General features: G+C 35.7%; 1 protein-coding gene across 2 annotated transcripts in view; it reads left to right on the top strand.

Annotated features, from left to right (window-relative positions):
• The window catches only part of BDP1 (BDP1 general transcription factor IIIB subunit), an 85,193-nt gene that overhangs the window by 16,663 nt on the left and 45,023 nt on the right, over nucleotides 1–23,507 (top strand). For both annotated transcript variants that reach the window (XM_019982827.2, XM_019982828.2), the window contains exons 9-19: nucleotides 667–810; nucleotides 4,270–4,539; nucleotides 5,679–5,826; nucleotides 9,454–9,609; nucleotides 12,129–12,288; nucleotides 14,132–14,208; nucleotides 15,055–15,250; nucleotides 16,169–16,302; nucleotides 18,949–21,220; nucleotides 21,891–22,075; nucleotides 22,525–22,747. In XM_019982827.2, the coding sequence (XP_019838386.2) occupies nucleotides 667–810; nucleotides 4,270–4,539; nucleotides 5,679–5,826; nucleotides 9,454–9,609; nucleotides 12,129–12,288; nucleotides 14,132–14,208; nucleotides 15,055–15,250; nucleotides 16,169–16,302; nucleotides 18,949–21,220; nucleotides 21,891–22,075; nucleotides 22,525–22,747 (3,965 nt within the window). The remainder of the gene's footprint in view (nucleotides 1–666; nucleotides 811–4,269; nucleotides 4,540–5,678; nucleotides 5,827–9,453; nucleotides 9,610–12,128; nucleotides 12,289–14,131; nucleotides 14,209–15,054; nucleotides 15,251–16,168; nucleotides 16,303–18,948; nucleotides 21,221–21,890; nucleotides 22,076–22,524; nucleotides 22,748–23,507) is intronic.

Raw genomic sequence — 23,507 nt, 5'->3', positions numbered from 1 at the left:
AGAATCCATAAATCTATGAACAGTCTTTATGGGGTGTGGAGTCTTTGTCAGACCATTCTAAAACCTTTAAAATTCACTGTTTGGTGCTTTATAGTAGAAATTATTTTACTGTTAATGGGTATTTAGTGGAATGGTCCTAATTAATGTTCATTTACTTCCTCCTTTGCTGATATTTGAAAGAGTAGAGTTAATAGTGAAAGGTGGTAATAAAGTGAGGATATGAAGTGGGTGGTAGGCTTTTGAGAACTTCTTAGTCATTCCATTATTTTAAAAAAGTTTATTTATAACTATGCACAGTGCAATTTATAGTTTGACTTTTGATAAATAATTCACCTGTGTAACCACCACTTTAAATAAGCCATGAAACATTGTCATCACTCCAGGAAGGCCCCTCTTTTCCCTTTCTAGTCAGTCTCCACTCCTAATCCCAACCCAGGCAACCACGTTTATTTGAATCATCATAGGTTAGTTTCTCTTGTTCTAGATGTCTTATTTTATTGCTCAGTGGGATTCTGTTATGTGACTGTACTATAGTGATTAAAGTTGTTTGTTCTCTTGCTGACAAGATCATTTGCTTTTGATGTTACTTAAGAAAAATTAAAACTTGGAAGTTCTTTTCCTTTTTTTAAAAATAAAAACTTGAAGGTTCTTTTTTTTTTTAAACAGAGGAAAAGCGCCCTTTTGACTTCGATTTTTTTGCTCATTTGCTTCAGAAAGTTCTTGCCGAAGAAGAGAAAAGAAAACAAAAATCTGTTAAAAATCAGAGTTCAAAGGAGAAGAAGTCGTCTAAATCACGGAAAAATGCAAAAGGTATTTATTGAAAAGAGTTATTTTACTTAGTAAGAATAGACCCTCTGTATTGTGTCTAAAGTCTTAGGGCGTTCACATAGTTCAGGCAGTTGAGATCATGAAGACATCTGATTGGAGGGCATTGGTTTTTCTTCAGTCTTCTAGTTAACTGGCCACGAATAGTAGCTCCCTTTGTAATTTTATAACTGGTGTAACTGGGCCGTTAGCATTTTTCTTGCATCTGGGGCATAGTTGTAGCTAATAAAGGAGAGTTAGAATCGTGAGCTGTCATGTTTGCTTACTTATTATTTTTCTCTGTAAATCAAATCTGGCTCAAAAGTCGAATATAATGAAAAATGGAAGTCCAATACTTTGAGCTTGTGACTAAATTGTATTGTTTGGGCACAACTTATTTCTGAGGGACTTATACCAGGTATATGTGGGTATTTCTATTTTTAGGCTTATATTTTCTTAACTATTTGAATTTTGATCTGAGGACAATGTTTAGCTATAATCTTATCATTTAAAGGATCTTTGAACTATAGGGAACCTTATGTGTTAGCTGTACATCCCAGCCCCTTTCCTTTTGTTTTAATAACCCAGAAATAACCTCAGAGATCCTCTCATTTTTTTCTTAACGTATCACAGTGTTAGTAGTGACAGCAGCAAAACTCAACCTAGGACTGTGAGAGTCTGTGATGGGGGACCCCAAGAGGACCCCCAGATTCAATTATTTGCTAAGACTCATAGGATTCAGCATATAGTTGTACAAATAGCTGAGATTTATTGCATTGAAAGAATGCAGAGCAAAATTGGCAAAGAGAGACGGCACAAAGGTCAAAGTCTGAGGGGACCATGTGCAGGTGTCTACGAGCCACACGGGATGTGCTTAATTTCCCAACATCATGCAGGAATGAGACGTGTAAGGGGGTCCAGTGCTTAAGACTCCGCCTTTCCAATGCAGGGAGCATGAGTTTGATCACAGGGTGGGGGCTCAGATTAGAGAATCTGCCTGCAGTGCAGGAGACCTGGGTTCGATCACTGGGTTGGGAAGTCTCCTTGGAGAAGGGAATGGCTACCCACTTCAGTATTCTTGCCTGGGAAATTTCATGGACAGAGGAGCCTGGTGTACTACAGTCTATGGGGTCGCAGAGTCAGACATGACTGAATGGCTAACACACTTGGGGGAAATAAGATCCCACATGCTGTGTGGTATAGCCAAAAAATAAAAAGTAAAAACTTAAAAAAAAAAAAAGTCTACCAGGGAAGCTTGTTACCCAGTCAGCACCCAGGGTTTTTCTTTAGAGGTTGGTCATGTAGACACCATCTTCCTGTCATGTACCAGAATTCAAAATGCCCAGAAGGACAGCAGTTGTTCAGCATAAACTACATTGTTTAAACAGTTTAGGTACAGTGAGCCACTTTTGTCATCAGTTAGGCTAATGGAACTCTTCCCCAGACCCAAGTTTCCAGACACAGCCCATGGGCCAACCTTTTATGCAGGCGTTTCAAAGGAGTGCAGTGAGCCCTGCTTTGTTAACTCTTTTCTGCACAGAGCCAATATAGAACTTCTTTCTCTAGAGCATAGTTCCCTGTCTTTTTAAACATAGTGTTAAAGACTGCAAAGTCGTTTCATTCTTTAGTCAATTTTTTACTTTCTTTAGCCCTGGGAAACTAAAATAAATATACTAATCTATCAATAATCTTGTGATTACTATGTTACAGATGATAGCATAAGTACCCCCATTGTAACTTAATGTGAGAACTTCTCAGGTATTTTGTTACAGGTCAGAATTTAAAAATTGCTGATTATTATTCTGATAAGAAAATAATCCAGAGTATTTTCTTAATTTTAAAATCTTGTTTGACTTTTTTTGAATAAAATTGGGAGACCTGGGTTCAATCCCTGGGTTGGAAAGATGCCCTGGAGAAGGGAAAGGCTACCCATTCCAGTGGAAGATCCCTTGGAGAAGGGAAAGGCTACCCACTCCAGTGCAAGGAGATCCAACCGGTCCATCCTAAAGGAAATCAGTCCTGAATATTCATTGGAAGGACTGATGCTGAAGCTGAAACTTCGATACTTTGGGCACCTGATGGGAAGAACAGACTCATTTGAAAAGACCCTGATGCTGGGAAAGATTGAGGGAGGGAGGAGAAGGGACGACAGAGGATGAGGTGGTTGGATGGCATTACCAACTCAATGGACATGAGTTTGAGTAAACTCTGGGAGTTGATGATGGACAGGGAGGCCTGGCGTGTTGCAGTCCGTGGGGTTGCAGAGTTGGACACGACTGAGTGACTGAACTGAACTGAACCCACTCCAGTATTTGGCCTGGAGAATTCCATGAACCGTATAGTCCATGGGGTCGCAAAGAGTCGGAGACGACTGAGCGACTTTCACTTTCACAAATGACATTGAATTTTATTGTTTTTGTTTTTTTTAATGTAATTTGTTATTTTATCTTTTTTTTAATATTCATTTTCATTTTTTTTTTTACTTTTTTTTTTTATTCAATTTTAATTAAAAAAAAATTATACATGTGTTCCCCATATTTGGCTGTGCTGGATTTTAGTTGTGGCACTCAGATCTCCTTAGATCTTTAGTTGCAGCATATGGGATCTAGTTCCCTGATCATGGATCAAACCTGGGCCCCCTGCATTGGGAGCGTGAAGTCTTAGCCACTGGATGACCAGGGAAGTCCCCATTATTTTACCTTTTTGATATAGTTAACTGTTAATATGTCTTCAAAGAAAAGCACTAGAAATTGTTTAAAAATCTTTGCTAATAAGGTTGTTCATTGAAAAACAAAGAATATAGAAAATGAAATTCTTGAACTCTCTCTCCTACCTTGCTCTCAAGTCAAATTCTTCAGCTTTCTTCGGGATAATTATTAGTAAATAATGAGTTAGTATGAAGGTGAAAAATGCTCAGTTGTGTCTGACTCTTTGTGACCGCATAGACTGTAGCCCTCAGATTCCTCTGTCCGTGGGATTTTCCAGGCAGGAATACTGGAGGGGATTGTCATTCCCTTCTCCAGGGGATCTTCCTGACCCAGGGATCAAACCCAGGTCTCCTGCATTGTTGGAAGATTCTTAACCATCTGAGCCACCAGAGAAGCCTTTTAGTTAGTACAGTAACTCTTTTCTATAATATGCCTATATATGTTTGTGTCTTGGAATATATGTAATTTTTATCCTTAAAAATGAGATGATACTGTGTATATTGTTCTGCAACTTGATTTTTTAAATGCAACAATAATTTTTGAAATCTTATATATTACTGCATATAAAGCTACCTCATTATTTACTGCCTAGATTTCTATTGCATAAATGTATTATAACTTATTAGTCATTCTCTATTGGACAGTTTAAGTTGTCTTTAAATTTTTGCTAAGACATCCTTAAGTATTTATCTTCTCCACCTTTAAGCATTTTTCTATAGGTTGTTTTTGTAGTTACAACAATTTCTCTCACTTTCAGTGAAAAAAGTTGCTAATGATGATCGAGATGAGTCTGTGAGCACTAAAATTTCAAACCCAGGAAGGTCGCAAAAGGATGCTCAGACAGTTGAAGAAGAACTGCAGTCTCTGACTTTATCTGAACAGGATTCAGAACAGAATGCATTAGGACTAGATGTAAATCAAAAGAAAAGAAGAAGAAAGAATCAGGGTGAAGGTAGTGAACAAGAAGTGCATCTTTCAGGAAGTGCCACTGTTCAGCCAGGCTCTTCTAAAGGAGAAAAACACAGAAGTAAGTTTATTACATATTTTAACAGCCCCTATATTACTTGTGAAGACACGTATAACTTAACTATGCTTCCTCTGAATAATAGCAACTAATGATGAGTATTCATTGGTTCCGTATTCATGGTACTATATTAAACCCTTTTAATTTAAAGAAAAAATAGTTTATTATTTTAAAAAAATGAAGTGAAATGAATTTTTTCCTCTCAATTTGTCTTTGAGAAGTGTTACCTCTTAGGTACTCATATTAACAAGGTTCCAAGTCATGTTTATATAGTTAAATGTATACTGTATCTGTTAATAAATCACGGATTTTCATGTCCTACGTCTACAGAGCCCCTCTATGAACCCAAAGTAAGTTGTTTAATTTGTGTAAAAGGTGTGTGTGTATGTGTTAAGTCGCTTCAGTCGCTCCAGGTCTTTGCGACCCTATGGACCGTATAGCCTGCCAGGTTCCTCTGCCCATGCGATTCTCCAGGCAAGAATACTGGAGTGGGTGGCCATGCCCTCCTCCAGGAGATCTTCCCGGACCTCAGGGATTGAACCTGTGTCTCTTACGTCTCCTGCATTTGCAGGCAGTTTCTTTACCACTAGTGCCACCTGGGAAGCTCTACTGAAATAAATATTCTTCCATTTTTTCTTTTGTTGAACTCCCTAGAATGTAGACATTTTGACACTTCTCAGTTCCTGGAGAATGAGAGCTAAGAGTTAAGGGACATCTTAGTCTCTTTCTTTAAGAGTTCATATATAGATTACTATATATGTGAATACGTATATATAGATTGCTGTATCTAAGTAATACAGATTACTTAAAGCAGATAACCAAGTAAGAGAGGAGGAAAAGATAGTAGCAGACTAGAACAATCTTTCTGTAGAATTTAAATTTTATGTGGTTCAGCTTCACCAAGATTTTAAGTGAATACTGATAGGTAATATAGTGTGATTTATAGGCATCATAATATTATGCTCTTTTGTGGCTTACGGTTAAAGATATTACATATGAAGGAGAAGAGCTCAACTATCAAGAAATTGCACTTTGGGCCAGTTTCATAATCCTTACTTTATAGGGTTGTATGTGAATTCCTTTGTGCTTTTTGAAATGTTTTTGCTATCATTTTTATAATAATATGTGTTTTGTATTAATAGATAAAGGCCTGTCTTTAAGTCCTGAGATTAATGAAGATGAATCCAGTAAGGAACAAGAGCTTCCCTGTGTACAGGACACAGATGACCTTGTGGATTTATCCTCTAGTGAAGACGCTGAGCAAAGAACTGACCCTGTTCTTTCACCAAGGTATTTTTTGTATGGTTACTCACTTTGTCTACATCTTCTCAGAGATGCTGAAGGAGTGTGAAATCTCCACCTGTAATTGTGAATTCGCCTATTTCTCTTTCCAGTTCTGGTTGTTTTTTCATGTCTTTTGAAGCTCCTTTGTTAGGTGTGTACATTTCTAGGATTGTTGGATCTCCTTGGTGAAATCACCCTTCATCACTTGTGTGATATCATTCTGGTCCTGCTCTTTGTTCTGATGCTTGCTATGCCGCTACAGCCTTCGTGTGGTTAATGTTTGCATAGACTTATCATTTTCTATAAATATTTTCTCTTAACTTTGGTTTTCAGCTGTTTGAATGTGATATATCCTGCTGAGAGTTTTTTGTTTTTACATAAGATGAGATCTACTCTTCTAAATGAGTTTTTAAAATGTGCAATGTTGTTAACTATGCACACGACTGAAACTATCTATTGAGCAGTAACTCTGTTTCCTCCCCATCTCTGGCCCCTGGTAACCACTCTACTTGCTGTTTCTGTGAGTTACTTTAGATACTTCAAATACGTGGAATCATATAATATTTGTCCTTTTATGAGTGGCTTATTTCACCTAGCATAATATTTTCAGGGTTCATCCATATTAAAGCATATGACAAGATTTCTGTTTTTATGGTCAAATAATATTCCTTTGTAGGTATGTATCACATTTTCTTTATTTGTTGGTCTGTCCGTGAATATTTACAGTGTTTCCATCTTTTGGTTGTAATGAATAATGCTGCAATAAACATGAAATTGAAGAAAATTCTAAGAGCTCTGTTTTCAGTTCTTCTGGATAAATACTCAGAAGGAGAATTGCTGGATCATATGAAAATTCTTCTGCTTTAAATTTTTTGAGGCGCCTTCATACTGTTTTTATTGTGGCTGCATTTTACATTCCCACCCACAATTCATAAGTATTCCAGTTTTTCCACGTTCTTACCTGCATTATTTCATTTTTAAAAAACTAATATATATTTAATTAATATATTTTAATTACATTTAAAAAATTAATACAATAGCTCCTAATAGGTGTGAGATGATAACTTATGGATTTGATTTGTATTTCCCTGATTATTGTGATGTTGAGCTCTTTAAATGCTTAAATACTTGTTGGCCATTTGTATATCTTCTTTGGAGAAATGTGTATTCAATTCCTTTTCCAGTTTTAAAAAAAAATGTTTTATTTTCTTTCTTTCTTTTTTGGTTGTACCTTGCAGCCTCCTGTGGGGCCTTAGGTCCCTGGCATTGAACCCCTGCCCCTGCGGTGGAAGGGCGGAGCCTTAACTTCTGCCAGGGAAGCACGCTTTTCCAGTTTTTTAATGGAGCTATTTGTTTTTCGGTTACTAAGTTGTAGAAGTTTCTTATCTATTTTGAGTATTAAGCCCTTGTCTGATACATAGTTTACATATCTTTTCTCCCATTCAACAGTTTGCCTTTGACTTTTGATTGTTTCCTTTGCTCTACAGCAGGTGTTTAGTTTGACATAGTCCCACTTGTCTATTTTTGCTTTTCTCACCTGTGCCTTTTGTGTCATGTCCAAGAAATCATTGCCAGTACCAATCTTATGAAGCTTTCCCCCTGTTTTCCTTTAGCTTTATCCTTTAAGGTGTTTTATCCGGGTTCTTTACGGTTTAAGCACCTTAAAGCACCTTAAAAGGTGTTTTACGGTTTCAGTTTTATCCTTTAACGCAGTGGGCCTGGGTTCAGTCCCCAGGGCAGGGACTAAAATCCCACAAGTTGTGTAGCACAGCTGAGAAAGGGGAAGAAAAAATGTTACCTTTAAATCTTTAATACATTCTGAGTTAATTTTTGTGTGTAAGATAAAGGTCCAGTTTCGTGTGTGTGTGTGTGTGTGTGTGTGTGTGTGTTTCTAGCTTTCCCAACATAATTTGTTGAAGAGATTATCCTTTTCCTATTGTGTAGTTTTGGCACCCTGTCAAAGATCATTTAATCATATATGCATGGGTATATTTCTGGGCTGTTTTTTCTGATCCATTGGTCTCTGTATACCCTTTCTGAAAAATCTGATGAAAACCACTTACTGTCATGTAAAATACATGCATGCACCTGTGCCAGTTTACTCACACAGTTCAGAAGATTAATGGTTTCTTTGAAGACAAGCCATAGACCTCAGGTCTTTAACTTGCTGGGTGACAAATATCTAAGTTTTCACCTCAGACACGCAACTAACTTCATAGACTATGCACAAAACAATACTGATGACTTTTTTTAAGGGGGGAAAACAACCCTGTTATGACTGTTTAAATCCCATTGGTTTTGCAAAACAGTGAGCTGATTCCATAATTGTTATGTCCCTAAGAGTGAAGGGTCATGAATGGTAAAGACAATTTTGGAAAACAACTCTGGAGATGAAATGTATTGGGTTATTCTAAAGCTAGAGTAATCAAAAGTGTGGTTGGTACTGGAAAAGGACAAGTTGACTGAGAGGAACTGGATGTAGAATCTAGGAAGAGAAATTTAGGAATCTGATGGATGTCAGAGGTAGCATTAGCAGTTATCTCCCATATGCTATGATAAACCATATGGAAAAGAATATTAAAAAAAGAATGTGTGTGTGTGTGTAACCAGATCACTTTGCTGAGTAACAGGAATTAACAATAAGTCAGCTATACTTCAATAAAAATAGATAAGAAAAAACAATGTACGGTAAAAAAGAGATTAGCAGGTAAAGATTGAATTAATCATTCATTAAATGGTGTTTAGATATGAAAAAAAATGATAGTAGATCCCTATTTTACCTATTTACCCTATGCAGTAACTTTCATAGATTAAAGATGACATATATAAAGCAAATCTTTAAAACTTTTAAGAGAAACTGTATAAAAATATTTTTGTGATGGCAAGGATTTCTTAAGACATAAAAAGCACAAAGTTTAAAGGATAAAACTGATAAATTCAACTGCAGTAACGTTAAATACTTTTATTGACAAAAGGCTCCATGAAGTAAAACTCAAGTTGCTGATTATGAGGTTTTACATGTAACATCTAACCTGAAAAAGAATATGCAAGGAGCACTGGGAGAAGAAACACCCAGTAGGAAAAAAAGCAGCAAAAATAAAGCATGGCTAAATGTGAATTTGTGTTGAAATTGAATGCTGGCCACTAGCTAGTCATTGTCTATATTATCGTTAGTTGAAATGTTTCACGATGCAGCAGTCCTCTCCTTCCGTGGTGCTCCGTGAACTGCAGCTTGGTATTGGAACTGCGTCCTTGATCTCCATGACTCTTGGGTAATGCGGTAGTACTGTGTGAAGGACTGCCGATAATAAATTTTAATGAGATAATTCCCAAACTTTACACATACGTTTGGTTTGTGAACCCCGTGTAGTTAAGAGTTGTTCATTTTGTAACTTGTTGAGCACTTACCCTGTTCATTGTGGCTGCTAATTGTCTCCTAAGGTACAGTAAGGAAGGACGGTGCAAGGAAGGATCTCAGAGAAACCAAAATACCCGTTTTGTTTATTCCATGATATGAAGGATTACCTTCCAGAATTTTGACCTTGTATATTTTAAAAAATCTTTTAAATGTTTAGTAGAAGATGTAAATTACTAAAAGGTTCTTTTCCCAATATATTTTCATTTCCTTCATAGTCAACAAGATGTTGTATCAGTAGCAGCTGAGACTGCAGGATCAAACACTTCAGACTTGCTTTCATCAGAAGGTGGAGCAGGAGCATTGTGTGAGGTGAACAGTGCTGAGAGTAGTCGTACAGAAGAAAGAGATGTTGACCTAAAAGATAAATCACTGTAAGTATTTTACATGGTAGGATTTTAAAATTTGTCATTAAGAAATGATGATAATGTTGTATTCTTAAGGGATTAGGAGGGTACTATAGACCGTTTAGTATGTAATTGTACTGTGGCCTGAGAGACATCAAAGGTTTTTACTTTTATATTTTATTACTGAAAGATTATCTTTTATATCTGATATATAGTAGTGATAGGAGTTATAGCAAAGTGGTAACTTACAATGAAATTCTAAAATAATTTGGAAACCTAAATATTTGCTATGAGATTTAACTTTTACTTGGTCTGAGTTATTTTTCATACCTATTGTCAAAGTAGTAGATTTTGATATTGATACTTTAAAGAGATTATGTGTTATGCTTGCTAGTGTGAAAATAGTGGTTAAATTAATACCTTCAGTAAAAACAATAAAAGCACCACAAGACTCTTCCTTTGAAAAGATATCTCAGAAATTCAGATTTCCTTTTTGTCTCCTTTATAACTCCTCTGATGAGTTTAAAACCTGTTTAGTTTATGAATTTTTATTTTCAGTAAAGCATGGTCACATTGAGAATCAAATTTATTTATTTTTTAAAATTGGTTTTGGCTGAGTGGCTTGTGGGATCTAAGTTCCCCGGCCAGGGATCAAACCTGTGCCCTCCACAGTGAAAGTGCAAAGTCCTAACTACTGGACTACAGGTAATTCCCAAGACTTATTTTTTTCCAATAAAAATAGAAACTAGTCTTTGGAATAGGTAATATATTCTTGGGGTTCAAACATTCAAAAATACAAGAAGTTACACAGTGAAGTCTCTCTTCTACTATGGCCCCATTTACCCTAACAAGTAAACAAACAGTATTACTTATTTCTGACATTCTTTCAGAGATTAAAAAATTAAAACACAACCCCCCCCAAAAAAAAACACAAAAAACTGACATTAAAGCTAATACAAATAGACAAAGTACATAATTTTTTTTTTTTACTCTTTTCAAAAACTTAGTGGTAGCATAGTATACTTGCTGTTTTGCAAGTTTTTGTCCTTTATCCTCATATCTTTACGTAAAGGCCTTCTCTATTCTTTTTATAGTTGCATACTGTTCTGTTGTATGGATGAATTACAGTTTATGTTATCCGTGCCCTGCTGATGACTCTATGTTGTTTTTACAGGCAGTGCTTAGAAACTTAGGCCTCTGCCCTTTCACCTTTGTGCAGTGTATTTGTAGGTTAAGTTTCAAACATGAAATTGCTAGCCCAAAGGATGTATTTGTATGTGAGTGTGTGTACATTTGTGATTTTAATAGATACTTCCAAAATGCTCTTCCTAGGAGTTACTCTAGTTTATATTTCCACTAACAACATAAGAAATGTCTCCCTTACCAACAGTGTTACAAACTTGGACTTTTGCCAGCCTTGCTAGATAGTAAAAGAAAATAGTGTCTCAGTATGATATATCTCTCCTCCTCCTTTTTGACCAGGCATATATAATTCTATTATTTTTTTCCCCTTCAGTTGCTTATTTAAAAATTTTCTGTACCTAACGAAAAGTCAAACGAATGGAATAATGAACATTTGTATATGATTCCCCTTAGAGTCTCTGATTCTTAATATCTTTTCACATTTGTGCTTACTTGCTCTACTTTTAATTGGTATTCAATACGTTTCTCATTGGGAGTGAAATTGAGCATCTCTTCACATTGCAAACCTATCTTTATTTTTATTTTTATTTTTTCTGAGTTCATACCCTTTGTCCAGTTTTCTGATGAGTTATTATTGGTGTATTTTGTAGGAGGTCTTTACATTTTAGAGAGGTTAGTCTTTTACTTTTATTTATTTTTTTTTTAGGTTAGTTTTTTAATAAGAGTTGTAAAACATGCCTTGGTTTGTAGTTTGTCTTACAACATATCTTTTGGCCATGTAAAAGCTTTTTATTTTTATATTGTCAGATTTCTCTCTCCTTCTTTTCTTTTTTTTTCCTTTTATGGCTCCTGATTTTTTAATCAAGTTTTAGAAAGGCTTATCCTATTTCAAATTTATAAAATAATTGATTCATGTTTTCTCTGTGGTTTCACTTAAATCTTTGATTCATTTGGAATATATTGCAAGTACAATGCAAGGGATGAAACTTATTTTATTTTATTCCCAGTATTACTAGTTTTCCCGTCACCATTTAATTGAATATTTATTAAAAAGATATATTATTTCTGTGTTCATTTCATTCTATTTTGAATTGCTAACTTTATTGTATACTAAAATCATATGTATTTTCAAGTTATCTCAGTTTTTTTTTGTTTCAGTTATCTGTTATTCATGTATTAGTACCACAGTATTTTAATTATCGATGCTGAGTATTGTAAATATCTGATAAAACAAATTAATAATCATTCATTGCTCTTCTTGTTCAGTTTTCTTTGCTACTTTTATTGTAAGTAAGCTTAAAAGAATTCTTTTCTAGCTCTAAATGAATTTTTAAAGAATTTTCCAGAATTTCTTTTGAATATGTCTGCATGTTGGTAAAATTTGAAGGATGTTAATTTTCTAGGGAAACTGATCAAACAGAAACTGTTAAACCAGTGACAAGAGGACGACTCCAGAGACCTAAACCCAATTTATCAAGGGCAGTTGGGAAGAAATCAGTTCTTTCACGAGGTAAAACAGATGCAGAGAACAAGAGTTTGCATAAAGAAACTCCGATTGAAAAGGTATGGAGTAAGAGGCATAATGGAAATTAAAATTATAAAACTTTTTTCCTAAGTAGTTGGGAATAAAAATGTTTAACTTGTAAAGTAAATGATAAAAAGCCAAGATATAAGAAATTCACACATTAATAAATTGTCTTACTGCTTGCTACTGCTGCTAAGTCGCTTCAGTTGTATCCGACTCTGTGCGACCCCATAGACGGCAGCCCACCAGGCTCCCCTGTCCCTGGGATTCTCCAGGCAAGAATACTGGAGTGGGTTGCCATTTCCTTCTCCAATGTATGAAAGTGAAAGTGAAGTCGTGCCCGACTCTCAGCAACCCCATGGACTGCAGCCCACCAGGCTCCTCCATCCATGGGATTTTCCATTTTCTTTAGAATATCTGATATATTTTGAACATCCTTAGTCGTGATGAAGCTATCTTCTGTTTACTTATATAAGATTTTATTAAAAGTATTTTTTAAACCAGCTATAGTGAAATTATACCCACAACTCTCTTTTCTAAACACAGATCTATTCCTCTGTCTTTCCTTTATAGATTTTCTCTTTTTATGAAAATAAACATTTCTGTATTTTTTAGTTATTGCATATATTACATTTAAAACTTTTTTCTCTGAAACTATTAATTTATACTCTCTTGGGGGTTAGTTGATCTTTTTAATAGCTGCTTCAGATGAACATTATTATTACTTTACCTGCCATTTCTCTGATGTTTAGGTTGTTTCCATTTTTTTTTTTTAACTCTATTAAGTAAAAGCAGTTTTGTAAATAGCAAAGAATACATTTCTAGAGGTGGTAGGGATTACTGGGCCATAGTATTTAAAATGTATTTTTGGCTCTTGTTATGTATTATCAAACTGACAGTCAAAAAAAAAAATGAATCTTAGGAACTCGCTGGCAGTCCAGTGGTTAGAACTCAGTGCTTTCACTGCCTGGCTCTGGATTCAATCCCAGGTCAGGGGATTAAGAACCCACAAGCCATGCAGCACCCCCCCCAGCCCCCCAAAAAATCTATTTAAATTTCTGTAAGCATTATGAATGTTTGCTTCATTATATCTTTGCCAGTATTATATTATTAAAAATGTTTTATTTTTGCTAAAATAATTCTTTGAATTTTAGTCTGCTTTTTTCCTCTTATGTGAAATCTTTCCATACTTTTTGTAATGTAGTTATTATATTCTCGAAGATATTTTTAAATTCTAGAAAATTGGGAAAATACAGACTTATGTAAAAATTAAAATAGAAATTAATTGTTTAATCCACATGCAACCAACTGTTTTAGGATATATACTTCCAACTTTTTTTTTTACAAAGTTGAGTAGTATTGTTAATTCAGTTTTGTATACTTTGGTATTTTAACGTTTCATAAATTTTTTTTCACATCATTAAATGTCTTTTGAAAACATGATTTTTAGTGACTTCATAATTTCATAATATTCTATCAGTGAGTGTAACTAAATTTATTTAACCGTTTATTCATTGTTGGATATTTGTCAGTTTATAGTATTTGCTGTTTTGCATAGTGTTTCAGTGACCATCCTTGTACTTAAGTCTTTGTCTAAATATTTTCTTAGAGTAGCATCTAAGAAATGATATTACTGGGTCAAAGAATATGAACATTATTAAAGCTCTTGATAGATATTGGTAAGGATATATCAATTTGTGCTTCTATTAGTAATGTATGAGATTATATGTTTAAAATGTTCTCATCCGTGTTTATGATTTTAACAACTCTCCTCTAATAATTAGTTAAGTACAAAAAAGATAAATTTTATTATTTCCACTTATTTATTTATTATAAAGTTTTTATGTTAAGTAGATTAAATATAAAAACTTAAATTTGTAGAATCCCATGGAAAAGGATTGTATTTCTGGAATGGAGAATACAGAGAAAGGGAACCCGGAACCTGAGACTGTATCTAAGTAAGTATTTAGGAACTAGAATAAAAATAGTAACTCTTAGGAATGATTGTAATGGATTGTTTTCTGCTTGCTAATGTCTGAATTTTATTTTCAGATAGTGTAATTAAGTCCATTTTTAATTATATGGATTGTTGAAACATTTAATAATGTTATTTATGCTTGGTATTACAAGCATAATAAATACACTTAAATAAATTATGGTGTGGGTCCACTAGTTAACCAAATTTTGTTAGATACATTAATGGTTAAGATGTTTGATGATGGGTAATTTTATTTGTAGCAAGGGGTTTCAAAAGGGCATATTTAGGGGAATTCCCTGGTAGTCCAGTGGTTCAGGCTCTGTGCTTCCCCTGCAGGTCACACATTCAATCCCTGGTTGGGGATCTGAGATCCTACATGGCTGCTCGGTGTGACCAAAAAGAAAAAAACAACAGAATATTTAACACAGAGTGAGAATTATAATAGGTCTTGGTCCAATATAAACCTGAACCAGTGGATTCAGGACTGTATATTTATGCCATAATCTGTGTCTAGTGCCCTGAAGATGTATGTTACACAGTGCTATCCTGAGTGGGTAATAATATTCCATATTTGTCGGGTATAGATTTTTTCCAATTTTGTGGTGAAAATTTGATTTAAAAATGTTTTTTTATAGTCATGCTTCTAGGACTGTGTCTGTTCTAGAGAGTTAAGGTATTAAGAGGTATGTGTATCTTTGCAGGTGTTCTTGACACTTGTGACTTATTTTGTATTTCCAAATGGTTTAAAATAAGTCTCTCTGTGATATATGAGTAATTATGTGACTTCAGAATAACCACTGATTTTATTCCTTTGTAATTACTCTAGTTTGAGTGAAAAAACTTGTGTGCAGGAAGATGATCAACCAAAGGCTTTCAGACCTGCACGACTAATGCGGGGCTTATTACAAAGGCCAAAACCAAATGTAGGTAAAGCTGCTGAAAGAAAAGAAACTGTTACATCACAGGAAAAACCTGGTGCCAGTATAGAAAAGAATGAAAACGAATCCTGTATCAACAGAGATGTAAGTATTCTGATGCCCTCCAGTGTTTTGTTAAACAAAACATAAGCCTCCTTTCATCTCCCGTTTTAAAACATCAATATTATACAATTATCTACACTGTTCTTTAAATTTAATGCCTGTATGTCATAGCCAGAAGCTTTGCTAATTGTGAAGTCACTTAGCTCTCAGCTCTGTGGATTTTAAGCATTTATATAATGAATCATCTGCTTTTACCTTATGCATGTTTGGACTTGCCTTCTTCCCCCATCACTCAGCAGGTATGATTACACTTCCCTTTTGAAGGGAATTACAGGATTATACTTCTCTTTCGAAAATATAGGTAGGTGTCTGAATTTTAACACTGATTTAAACAAATAGAATGTTAAAAGCTCCCTACTATAATATTCCTTCAACAAACATTATAAACTTTAGATATTTATATAATAACTGGTCTTTGTGATAAGAGTAAAAATTGGTATGGTTTGAGATTGGAATTTCTTTTGTAGTAATTCCCAAGGTCTATAATGTGATTTTAATAATCCAAAAGATTTAGAAAGACAGAACCCAAGGAATAATTTTAACAGATAACTTGCTTTCTGACTGGGAAGGAAAGAATAAGGGCTTTGAGATGAGATAAAAGGTGTGGCTTATGAAATTTTCTATATCTTAAGAAAAAACATTAAAAAGTGCCTCTTAGGAAATTCCCTGGTGATCCAGTGGTTAGGATTCTGTGCTTCTGCTGCTGGGGGCCTGGGTAAGATCTACTAGCTGTACAGCCCAGCCCCAAAAGAAAAGTGCCCCTTGAATATCATTTTACAGTTTTGAAATGTTTACCATTTTCCTTGTACTCAAATTGTACATAATGAATGAAATCTTTTATAAATGGGTGTTTCATTCTAAGACCTAAAACTTTTAAAAAAATGTGTTTGTTTTATTAAGACTCCTGAACAGCTAGAAGATCAGTCATGTGAAAATTTTGAGTGTGAAGACATTGCATCACTATCTGAAAAAAAAGACAATTCCTTTCAAAATGTGCAGTCAGATGACCCTAAGGCTGTTAATGAATGTCTGAGGTAAGCATCATCTTATTGATGGTATAATATTTTAATTATATGTAAAGTTTTAGAAATCATCAAACATTTTTTAAAAACAATAGCAAATCAGATTGATTTGTTATCTGTTTATCAAGTTACATAGTTATTTGCAAACATACATTCACCTTTCAAGGCAGTTTATCTCACTGCCTTCATGTTGATTTCTCACTTATTGGTATTTTGATGAATTTTACCCATCACAAATTAGACCTTGAGTTATTAATAACATGCATAGTTACTAATATCACTTGGCAAGCATATTAAATTATATGTCTATATCCAAATGTGAAAATCCTACTTACTTTAGTATTTGTTTCTTTAGGCTTAGATTGATCACACATATGTAGATCGTATATAATACTTATATATATAAATTGATACCTTTTTACAGCCAGAGTTCTCTGTATTTGTTATTTCCCCTTTGGAGGATACCAAACTAGATCGACAGAGCTATTAGTTAGCTTTAACATTTTTTTTCCTTTTGGGAATATTCAGTGCACAAAAGTAGTGAGAACAGAATAACAGATTCCTGTGTACCTACTATCGAGTTTCAGCAGTTATTCATATTTTACCAATCTTTGCATTCACAGTCTGGCCTATTGTATACTTTAAAGCTATATGAACCCATTTAAATACTACCTAACCTATGAGTCAGAGAAGGCAATGGCACCCCACTCCAGTACTCTTGCCTGGAAAATCCCATGGATGGAGGAGCCAGGTGGGCTGCAGTCCATGGGATCGATAAGAGTCAGACATGGCTGAGCGACTTCACTTTCACTTTCACTTTCATGCATTGGAGAAGGAAATGGCAAGTGTTCTTGCCTGGAGAATCCCAGGGACGGGGCAGCCTGGTGGGCTGCTGTCTATGGGGTCGCACAGAGTCAGACACGACCTGAAGCGACTTAGCAGTAGCAGCAGTAGCAATAACCTATCAGTGAAAACTAAGTTTCCTGAACTACTCAAAAGGTCTCTGTTAGAAGACAAAAAAATTCCTTTATTCCTCTCTTCTTTCTCTCTTCCTTTGCTTCTTAACTTCCCTCTCTGTATCCTCTCCCTATGCCCCCAACCTATTTCTCTGCTTTGCCGTAGAAATCCCGGGTAGAGCCTTATACATACAACTGCATTGCTGCTGCTGTTTAGTTGCTAAGTTGTGCCTGACTCTGCTACTCCATGGACTGTAGCCCACCAGGCTTCTCTGTCCATGTGATTTCCCAGGCAAAAATACTGGAGTGGGTTGCCATTTTCTTCTCCGGGGATCTTCCTCACCCAGGAATTGAATCTGCGTCTCCTGCACTGGCAGGCGGATTCTTTACCACTGAGCCACCTGGGAAGGCTGTACAATTGCATTATTACATATCTCTGATACAAATATGAATTACAGCCTGACACTGTTGAAAAAAATCTAGGGACTGAAAAAAAGAGGAATATCCCTACAGGCAAATGCCCCAGGAAAGGGCAAAAATGTAGGTGAAGTGGAGACAGATTTGAAACTGGAAGAGAGATTTCCCCAAGGGAGAAGATACTGGAGTTTATTGATGCCACTGAGGAAGTAGATTTAGAAGAGACTGAAAGAAGAGAAATACCTACACCAGAAAAGGCCTAGGAGATCAAAATATTAACCAGTCACTAGGTGGTTTTTCATTCAGTTGTATATTTTTATTGGCTTTACCACCAGTATGATGATAAAGTGCACAGCAGTGTGCTGCTGCTTTTTTGGAAAATAAGGTACTTGGAGTAGATAGTGATAGCATTCAGCAGACTGCACGATGTTGTTTATTTTCTCTTTTGTTTCATTCCCAGTTTATATTATGAAATCACAAGCTTTTAGAGAAATGACTGTATAGGAAATCTCAAATTGAATTGTTTTTAAAAAGTGAGGAGGGGTATACTTAGTTGTTAGTCATAAGACTGTATCTTATTCAAATTATACCTCCATCCAACTATTTGAGATCTTGGTTAATTCTGGCCATATAAATGAGTTCTTTAACTCTTATCCAGGCATGTGTCTGGATAAAGGATAGTAAGGGTGAAAAGGTAGAAATAGCAGATACAAATTGATTTAACTCCAAGTTGAGAATGGAAGAGTCTTTCTCAGTAGGTATTTGCCAACACTGATGTGGATGACAATTAGCGAGAGACTATTCAGGCCCAATTTGCTATTATTCTAATTGACCTAGGGCTGCTGTGGTGACTCAGACAGTAAAGAATCCACCTTCGAAGCCCCTGGGTTCAATCCCTTGGTCAGAAAGATCCCCTGGAGAAGGGAATGGCTGCCCACTCCAGTCTTCTTGTCTGGAGAATTCCATGGACAGAGGAGTCTGGCGGGCTGTAGTCCATGGGGTTGCAAAGAGTTGTACACGACTGAGTGACTAACACACTTTCACTCATTGACCTTATTGATAGATTTAATTATTTTTAAAATTTACTGTAATTTCCAAGGATGGAATTTTTTTTCTCTCCTTTAATTTTTAAATTTGGCCCAAAGAGTCCTGGTGCTCCATTAATTTTTTTTGTTAATTTGAGAGTTCCTGATTTTTCAGTAGTTATTTCTTAACGATCACATCTTCAATTGACAGGTTTAAAATTTGATTGTGTGTGTGTTTTCTTTCTTTCTTTTTTTTTTAGTATTCAGGAGGATAATAGAGCAAATAAAGATGTTCGAATTCCAAAGACTCGATTTCAGAAACCAAAGCCAAATATAGGAAGGAGAACTGGAAGAAGAGGAATTTCCTCAAAGGAAGAGGTACCAAAGGAGGTAATTGCCTCTGAGGCGATGACAGCAGCTTTGAGAGAAACTGCAACACTGGAAACCTCACTAAGGGAGAAGGAACCTGTGGAGACTAATACTACTGAGGAAATTGGAAGAAAAGACATCTCTTCCAGGGATATAATGCCAGAAACGAGTGATGTCACTGTGGAAATGGAGACTGATTTGAAAGAAACTGAAGAAAATGACATCTCTCCCAGGGAAAAAATGCCAGAAATAAGTGATGTCACTGTGGAAATGAAGACTGATTTGAAAGAAACTGAAAAAAATGACATCTCTCCCATGGAGAAGATACCAGAAATGATTGATGTCATTGCAGAAATGGAAACAGATTTGAAAGAAACTGGAAAAAACGACATCTGTCTCAGGGAGAAAATGCCAGAAATGAGTGATGTAACTGCAGAAATGGAGACAGATTTGAAAGAAACTGAAAAAAATGACATCTCTCCCAGGGAGAAAGTGCCAGAAATGAGTGATATCATTGCAGAAATGGAGACAGATTTGAAAGAAACCGGGAAAAATGACATCTCTCCCAGGGAGAAAATGCCAGAAACGAGTGATGTCATTGCAGAAATGGAGACAGATTTGAAAGAAACCAGAAAAAATGACATCTCTCCCAGGGAGAAAATGCCAGAAACGAGTGATGTCATTGCAGAAAGGGAGACAGATTTGAAAGAAGCCAGAAAAAATGACATCTCTCCCAGGGAGACAGTACCAGACATGATTAATGTCACTGCAGAAATGGGCACAGATTTGAAAGAAACCGGGAAAAATGACATTTCTCCCGGGGAGAAAATACCAGAAATGATTGATGTCTCTGTGGAAATACAGACAGATTCGAAAGAAACTGGAAAAAATGACATTTCTCCCAGGGAGAAAATGCCAGAAATGAGTGATGTCACTGAGGAAATGTGGACAGATATGAAAGAAACAGAAAAAAATGACATCTCTTCCAGTGAGAAAATACCAGAAATGATTGATGTCACTGCGGAAATGGAGACAGACTTGAAGGAAACTGGAAAAAATGACAACTCTCCAAGGGAGAAAATACCAGAAACAAATGTTGTCAGTGTGGAAATGGAGACAGATTTGAAAGAAAATGGAAAAAATGCCATCTCTCCCAGGGAGAAGATGCTAGAAATGAGTGATGTCACTGCAGAAATGGAGACAGATTTGAAAGTAACTGGAAAAAATGACATCTCTCCCAGGGAGAAAATACCAGAAATGATTGATGTTGCTGCAGAAATGGAGACAGATTTGAAAGAAACTGGAAAAGATGACATCTCTCCCATGGAGAAAATGCCAGAAACGAATGTTGTCTCTGCAGAAATGGAGGCAGATTTGAAAGGAACTGGAAAAAATGACATCTCTCCCAGGGAGAAAATGCCAGAAATGAGTGATGTCACTGCAGAAATGGAGACAGATTTGAAAGAAACCAGAAGAGAGATTTTCCCAAGGGAGGAGATAACAGTGGTGACTGATGCCACTGAGGAAAGAAAGACAGATTTGGAAGAAACTGAAAGAAGAGAAATGTCCCTACAGGAAAATGCCCCAGAGGAAGTTGATACTATCGGGGAAGTAGAAACAGATTCGAAAAAAACTGAAAGAGAAATTTCCCCAAATGAGGAGATACCAGAGATGCCTGATGCTGCTGAGGAAGTAGAGACAGATCTAGAAGAAACTGATAGAAGAGAAATATCTACACAAGAAAATGCCTCAGAGGTCAAAACGGTAGGTGACGAAATGGAGATAGATTTGAAAGAAATTGGAATAGAAACTTGCCCAAGGGAAAAGGTATTAGTGGGGATCAGTGCCACAGGGGAAAGAGAGACTGATTTGGAAGAAACTGGGCAGAGAGACATTTTCCTGATGCGGAAAGCATCAGCAAAGGTGGCTGCCGTTGAGGAAATAGAGGCAGATTTGAAAGACACTGGAAAAGAAATTTCCTTGACGAAAAGCAGATCAGAAGAGATCGAGAAAAGCATGGCAGATTTGGAAAACATAGAAGAAATAGACATTTCTCTAAGGGAAAAAGATCCAGAGGACACTGGGACCTCAAGTCGAGCTGAGGCAGATCCCTTGCAGACCAGTAGTGATGACTCCAGCACTGTGTCTTCACTGACTAATAGAGTATGTATTTTTCTGTCCTTTAAAAATATCTTTTGAATAGTTTTTTTTGGAGAAAAGTTATCAAAGTAATTCCAGGATTATTGGCCTTAAGTCCAATAACATAAAATCACTAAAATTTTTTAATTGTGGCAAAGTTACTGTTCTTAATGTCAGTTTAAAGTTTCTCTTAGATAAAAGGAGTATAGGAAATTGGACTGAATTTGTGCTAATGCTCGTATGAACATACAGTGAAATTGTTTCTTTTGACCGTACCTGTATCAGTTTTTCTCTTTATTTCCTGCCCCACCTCATTTCACTTTATTTTTAAAAGTTCCTTTTATTGAAAGTTTCCAGTTCATTGAAGTTGCAGATATTCTAACATTTTCTAGTTTTCTAACTTTTTTTGGATAGGTAATGGTGTTTCTAGTTTGGAAAAAACATAATGTACAATATATAGAAAGACTTTCCTAAATTCTGTGTTTCACCATTTGTAAATTAAATTTAATTTTATTTAAAAATGAAAAACCTCCAAACTTCTGTATTTTTGAAGACAATAGAATATATAGGCTTTTGTTTGAAATGTATGACATGGCCAAGAAGTTGATTTCCGTTTTACCGTAAGCTCTTTTCACATAGAAAAATCTGAATGAACTTTTTGGCCAACCCAGTATATGTGCCGATTTATTTCCAGGACTTGGGCAGGGAAGTGCTGTCCGTGGTTCATACATCTGTAGAAGAAAAAAATTCTGAAAAGGAAGTGTCAAATCAGTTGAGTCATTTGAACATTTCTTCGCAGTCTTCGGAACTTGATAAAGTAGAAGACCAGAGGATGCGACCTCCAAGTGTTCCAGAGCAGTTTTCAGATATTAATTTAAGGTACAAGTATATAGGTCTGTGTGCTTTTGAAGAGAAAGATATAAAGTTAAATTTGCAGATTATGTTAAACTAAGGTTTTAAGACATACCATCTGTAGCACAGTGTTGAAAATTTTAAGCTGGTTTGGGGGAAAACTGGGAGAGGTTTGAGGTCATTTTGACAGTAGATTGTGAGAATCACCAAACATACAAAATTGTGTGCAACACATACTTTTAAGTCATTACAGGTGTGACAAACCTGTATTTTCTTTGTGCAAAGATACTATAATTCCTGGGCTTATTCCTGGATTGTACCACTCATGTTTTTCAGGATCTACCAAATAGTCTGATTTGTTTTCCTGTTAAGACTTAGAATTAAATATTTACTGCCAGTCTTTAAGGTTGTCCTAAGACTCCACTCCCACTGCCCCTTCATTTCATCCTAAAGCTTGATAATCCTTGTTCCAAAAGCAAATCTCTTCCTCAAGAACAGACGCCATGTGAAATTAAGCTGACACCTTTTGTGAGAAGTAGATTCAAAAGACCTAAACCAAACTTAGCAAGAGCAGCTTCAAAAAGAGAGACTACGAAAGCAGAAAAGCATGCACCTGGGAAGGAGGCGGAAGCTGATAAAACAGAGACGGTTGTGATACAGCAGAACTGTGAACAAATGAGTACTTTCCCTTCTCAACATGTGAGTGTTATTTAAAATGGAGGTTTTCTGTCTTAGTTATTACAATTATTAAAGTAAAACATTTGGAGTGAAAGTTTGCAAATATTTTCTCATGTTATTTTAAAAATGTATTTGTTTGACTGCATTGGGTCTTAGTTGCAGCATGTGGGATTTTTGTGGGCTTCTCTTTAGTTACAGTGCATGGGCTTAGTTGCGCCAAGGCATACAAGGTCTTTGCTCCCTGATCAGGAATCAAATCTTGAGTTCCTTGCACTGGATGGTGGATTTGTAACAACTGGACCACCAGGGAAGTCCTTCTCACGTAATTTTTACTGTGTTCGATATTATTGTTGCTGAACTTAATGTACCTCATTATTCCACATGGTTTTTGTAAGAATCTCAAATCTCTGATGATGGACAAATATCAGGGGAAGGATTTTAAGAGGCCCCAGCTGTAGTTCAAGTTATTGAGCTACATTATGTGACCTAAAGTTCATTATGTGACCATAAGCCATATAATGCAGCCACTTTCTTCACAGGGAGATTGAGAATGACAATCCATCTTTATTTCACTCTGTTGTGAAAGTAAAATAAAAAGTTAAAAAGCTTGATATGAGTTAAAGGAGATGATTTTTATTTACTTGATTAACGTAGTCTATAAGAGATCAAGAAGTATGATACAGCATCAGAAACCTTGAAATGAAACGTTCACACTGATAAGTTGAGTGCTGTAAATGTACAGAGTACTTTTTTGAATTAAAGTTCTTTTACAGCTTAACTT

This window comes from Bos indicus, chromosome 20 (assembly GCF_029378745.1).
Source record: "Bos indicus isolate NIAB-ARS_2022 breed Sahiwal x Tharparkar chromosome 20, NIAB-ARS_B.indTharparkar_mat_pri_1.0, whole genome shotgun sequence".
NCBI classification, from domain to species: domain Eukaryota; kingdom Metazoa; phylum Chordata; class Mammalia; order Artiodactyla; family Bovidae; genus Bos; species Bos indicus.
This window is presented reverse-complemented; position numbering and strand designations above follow the sequence as displayed.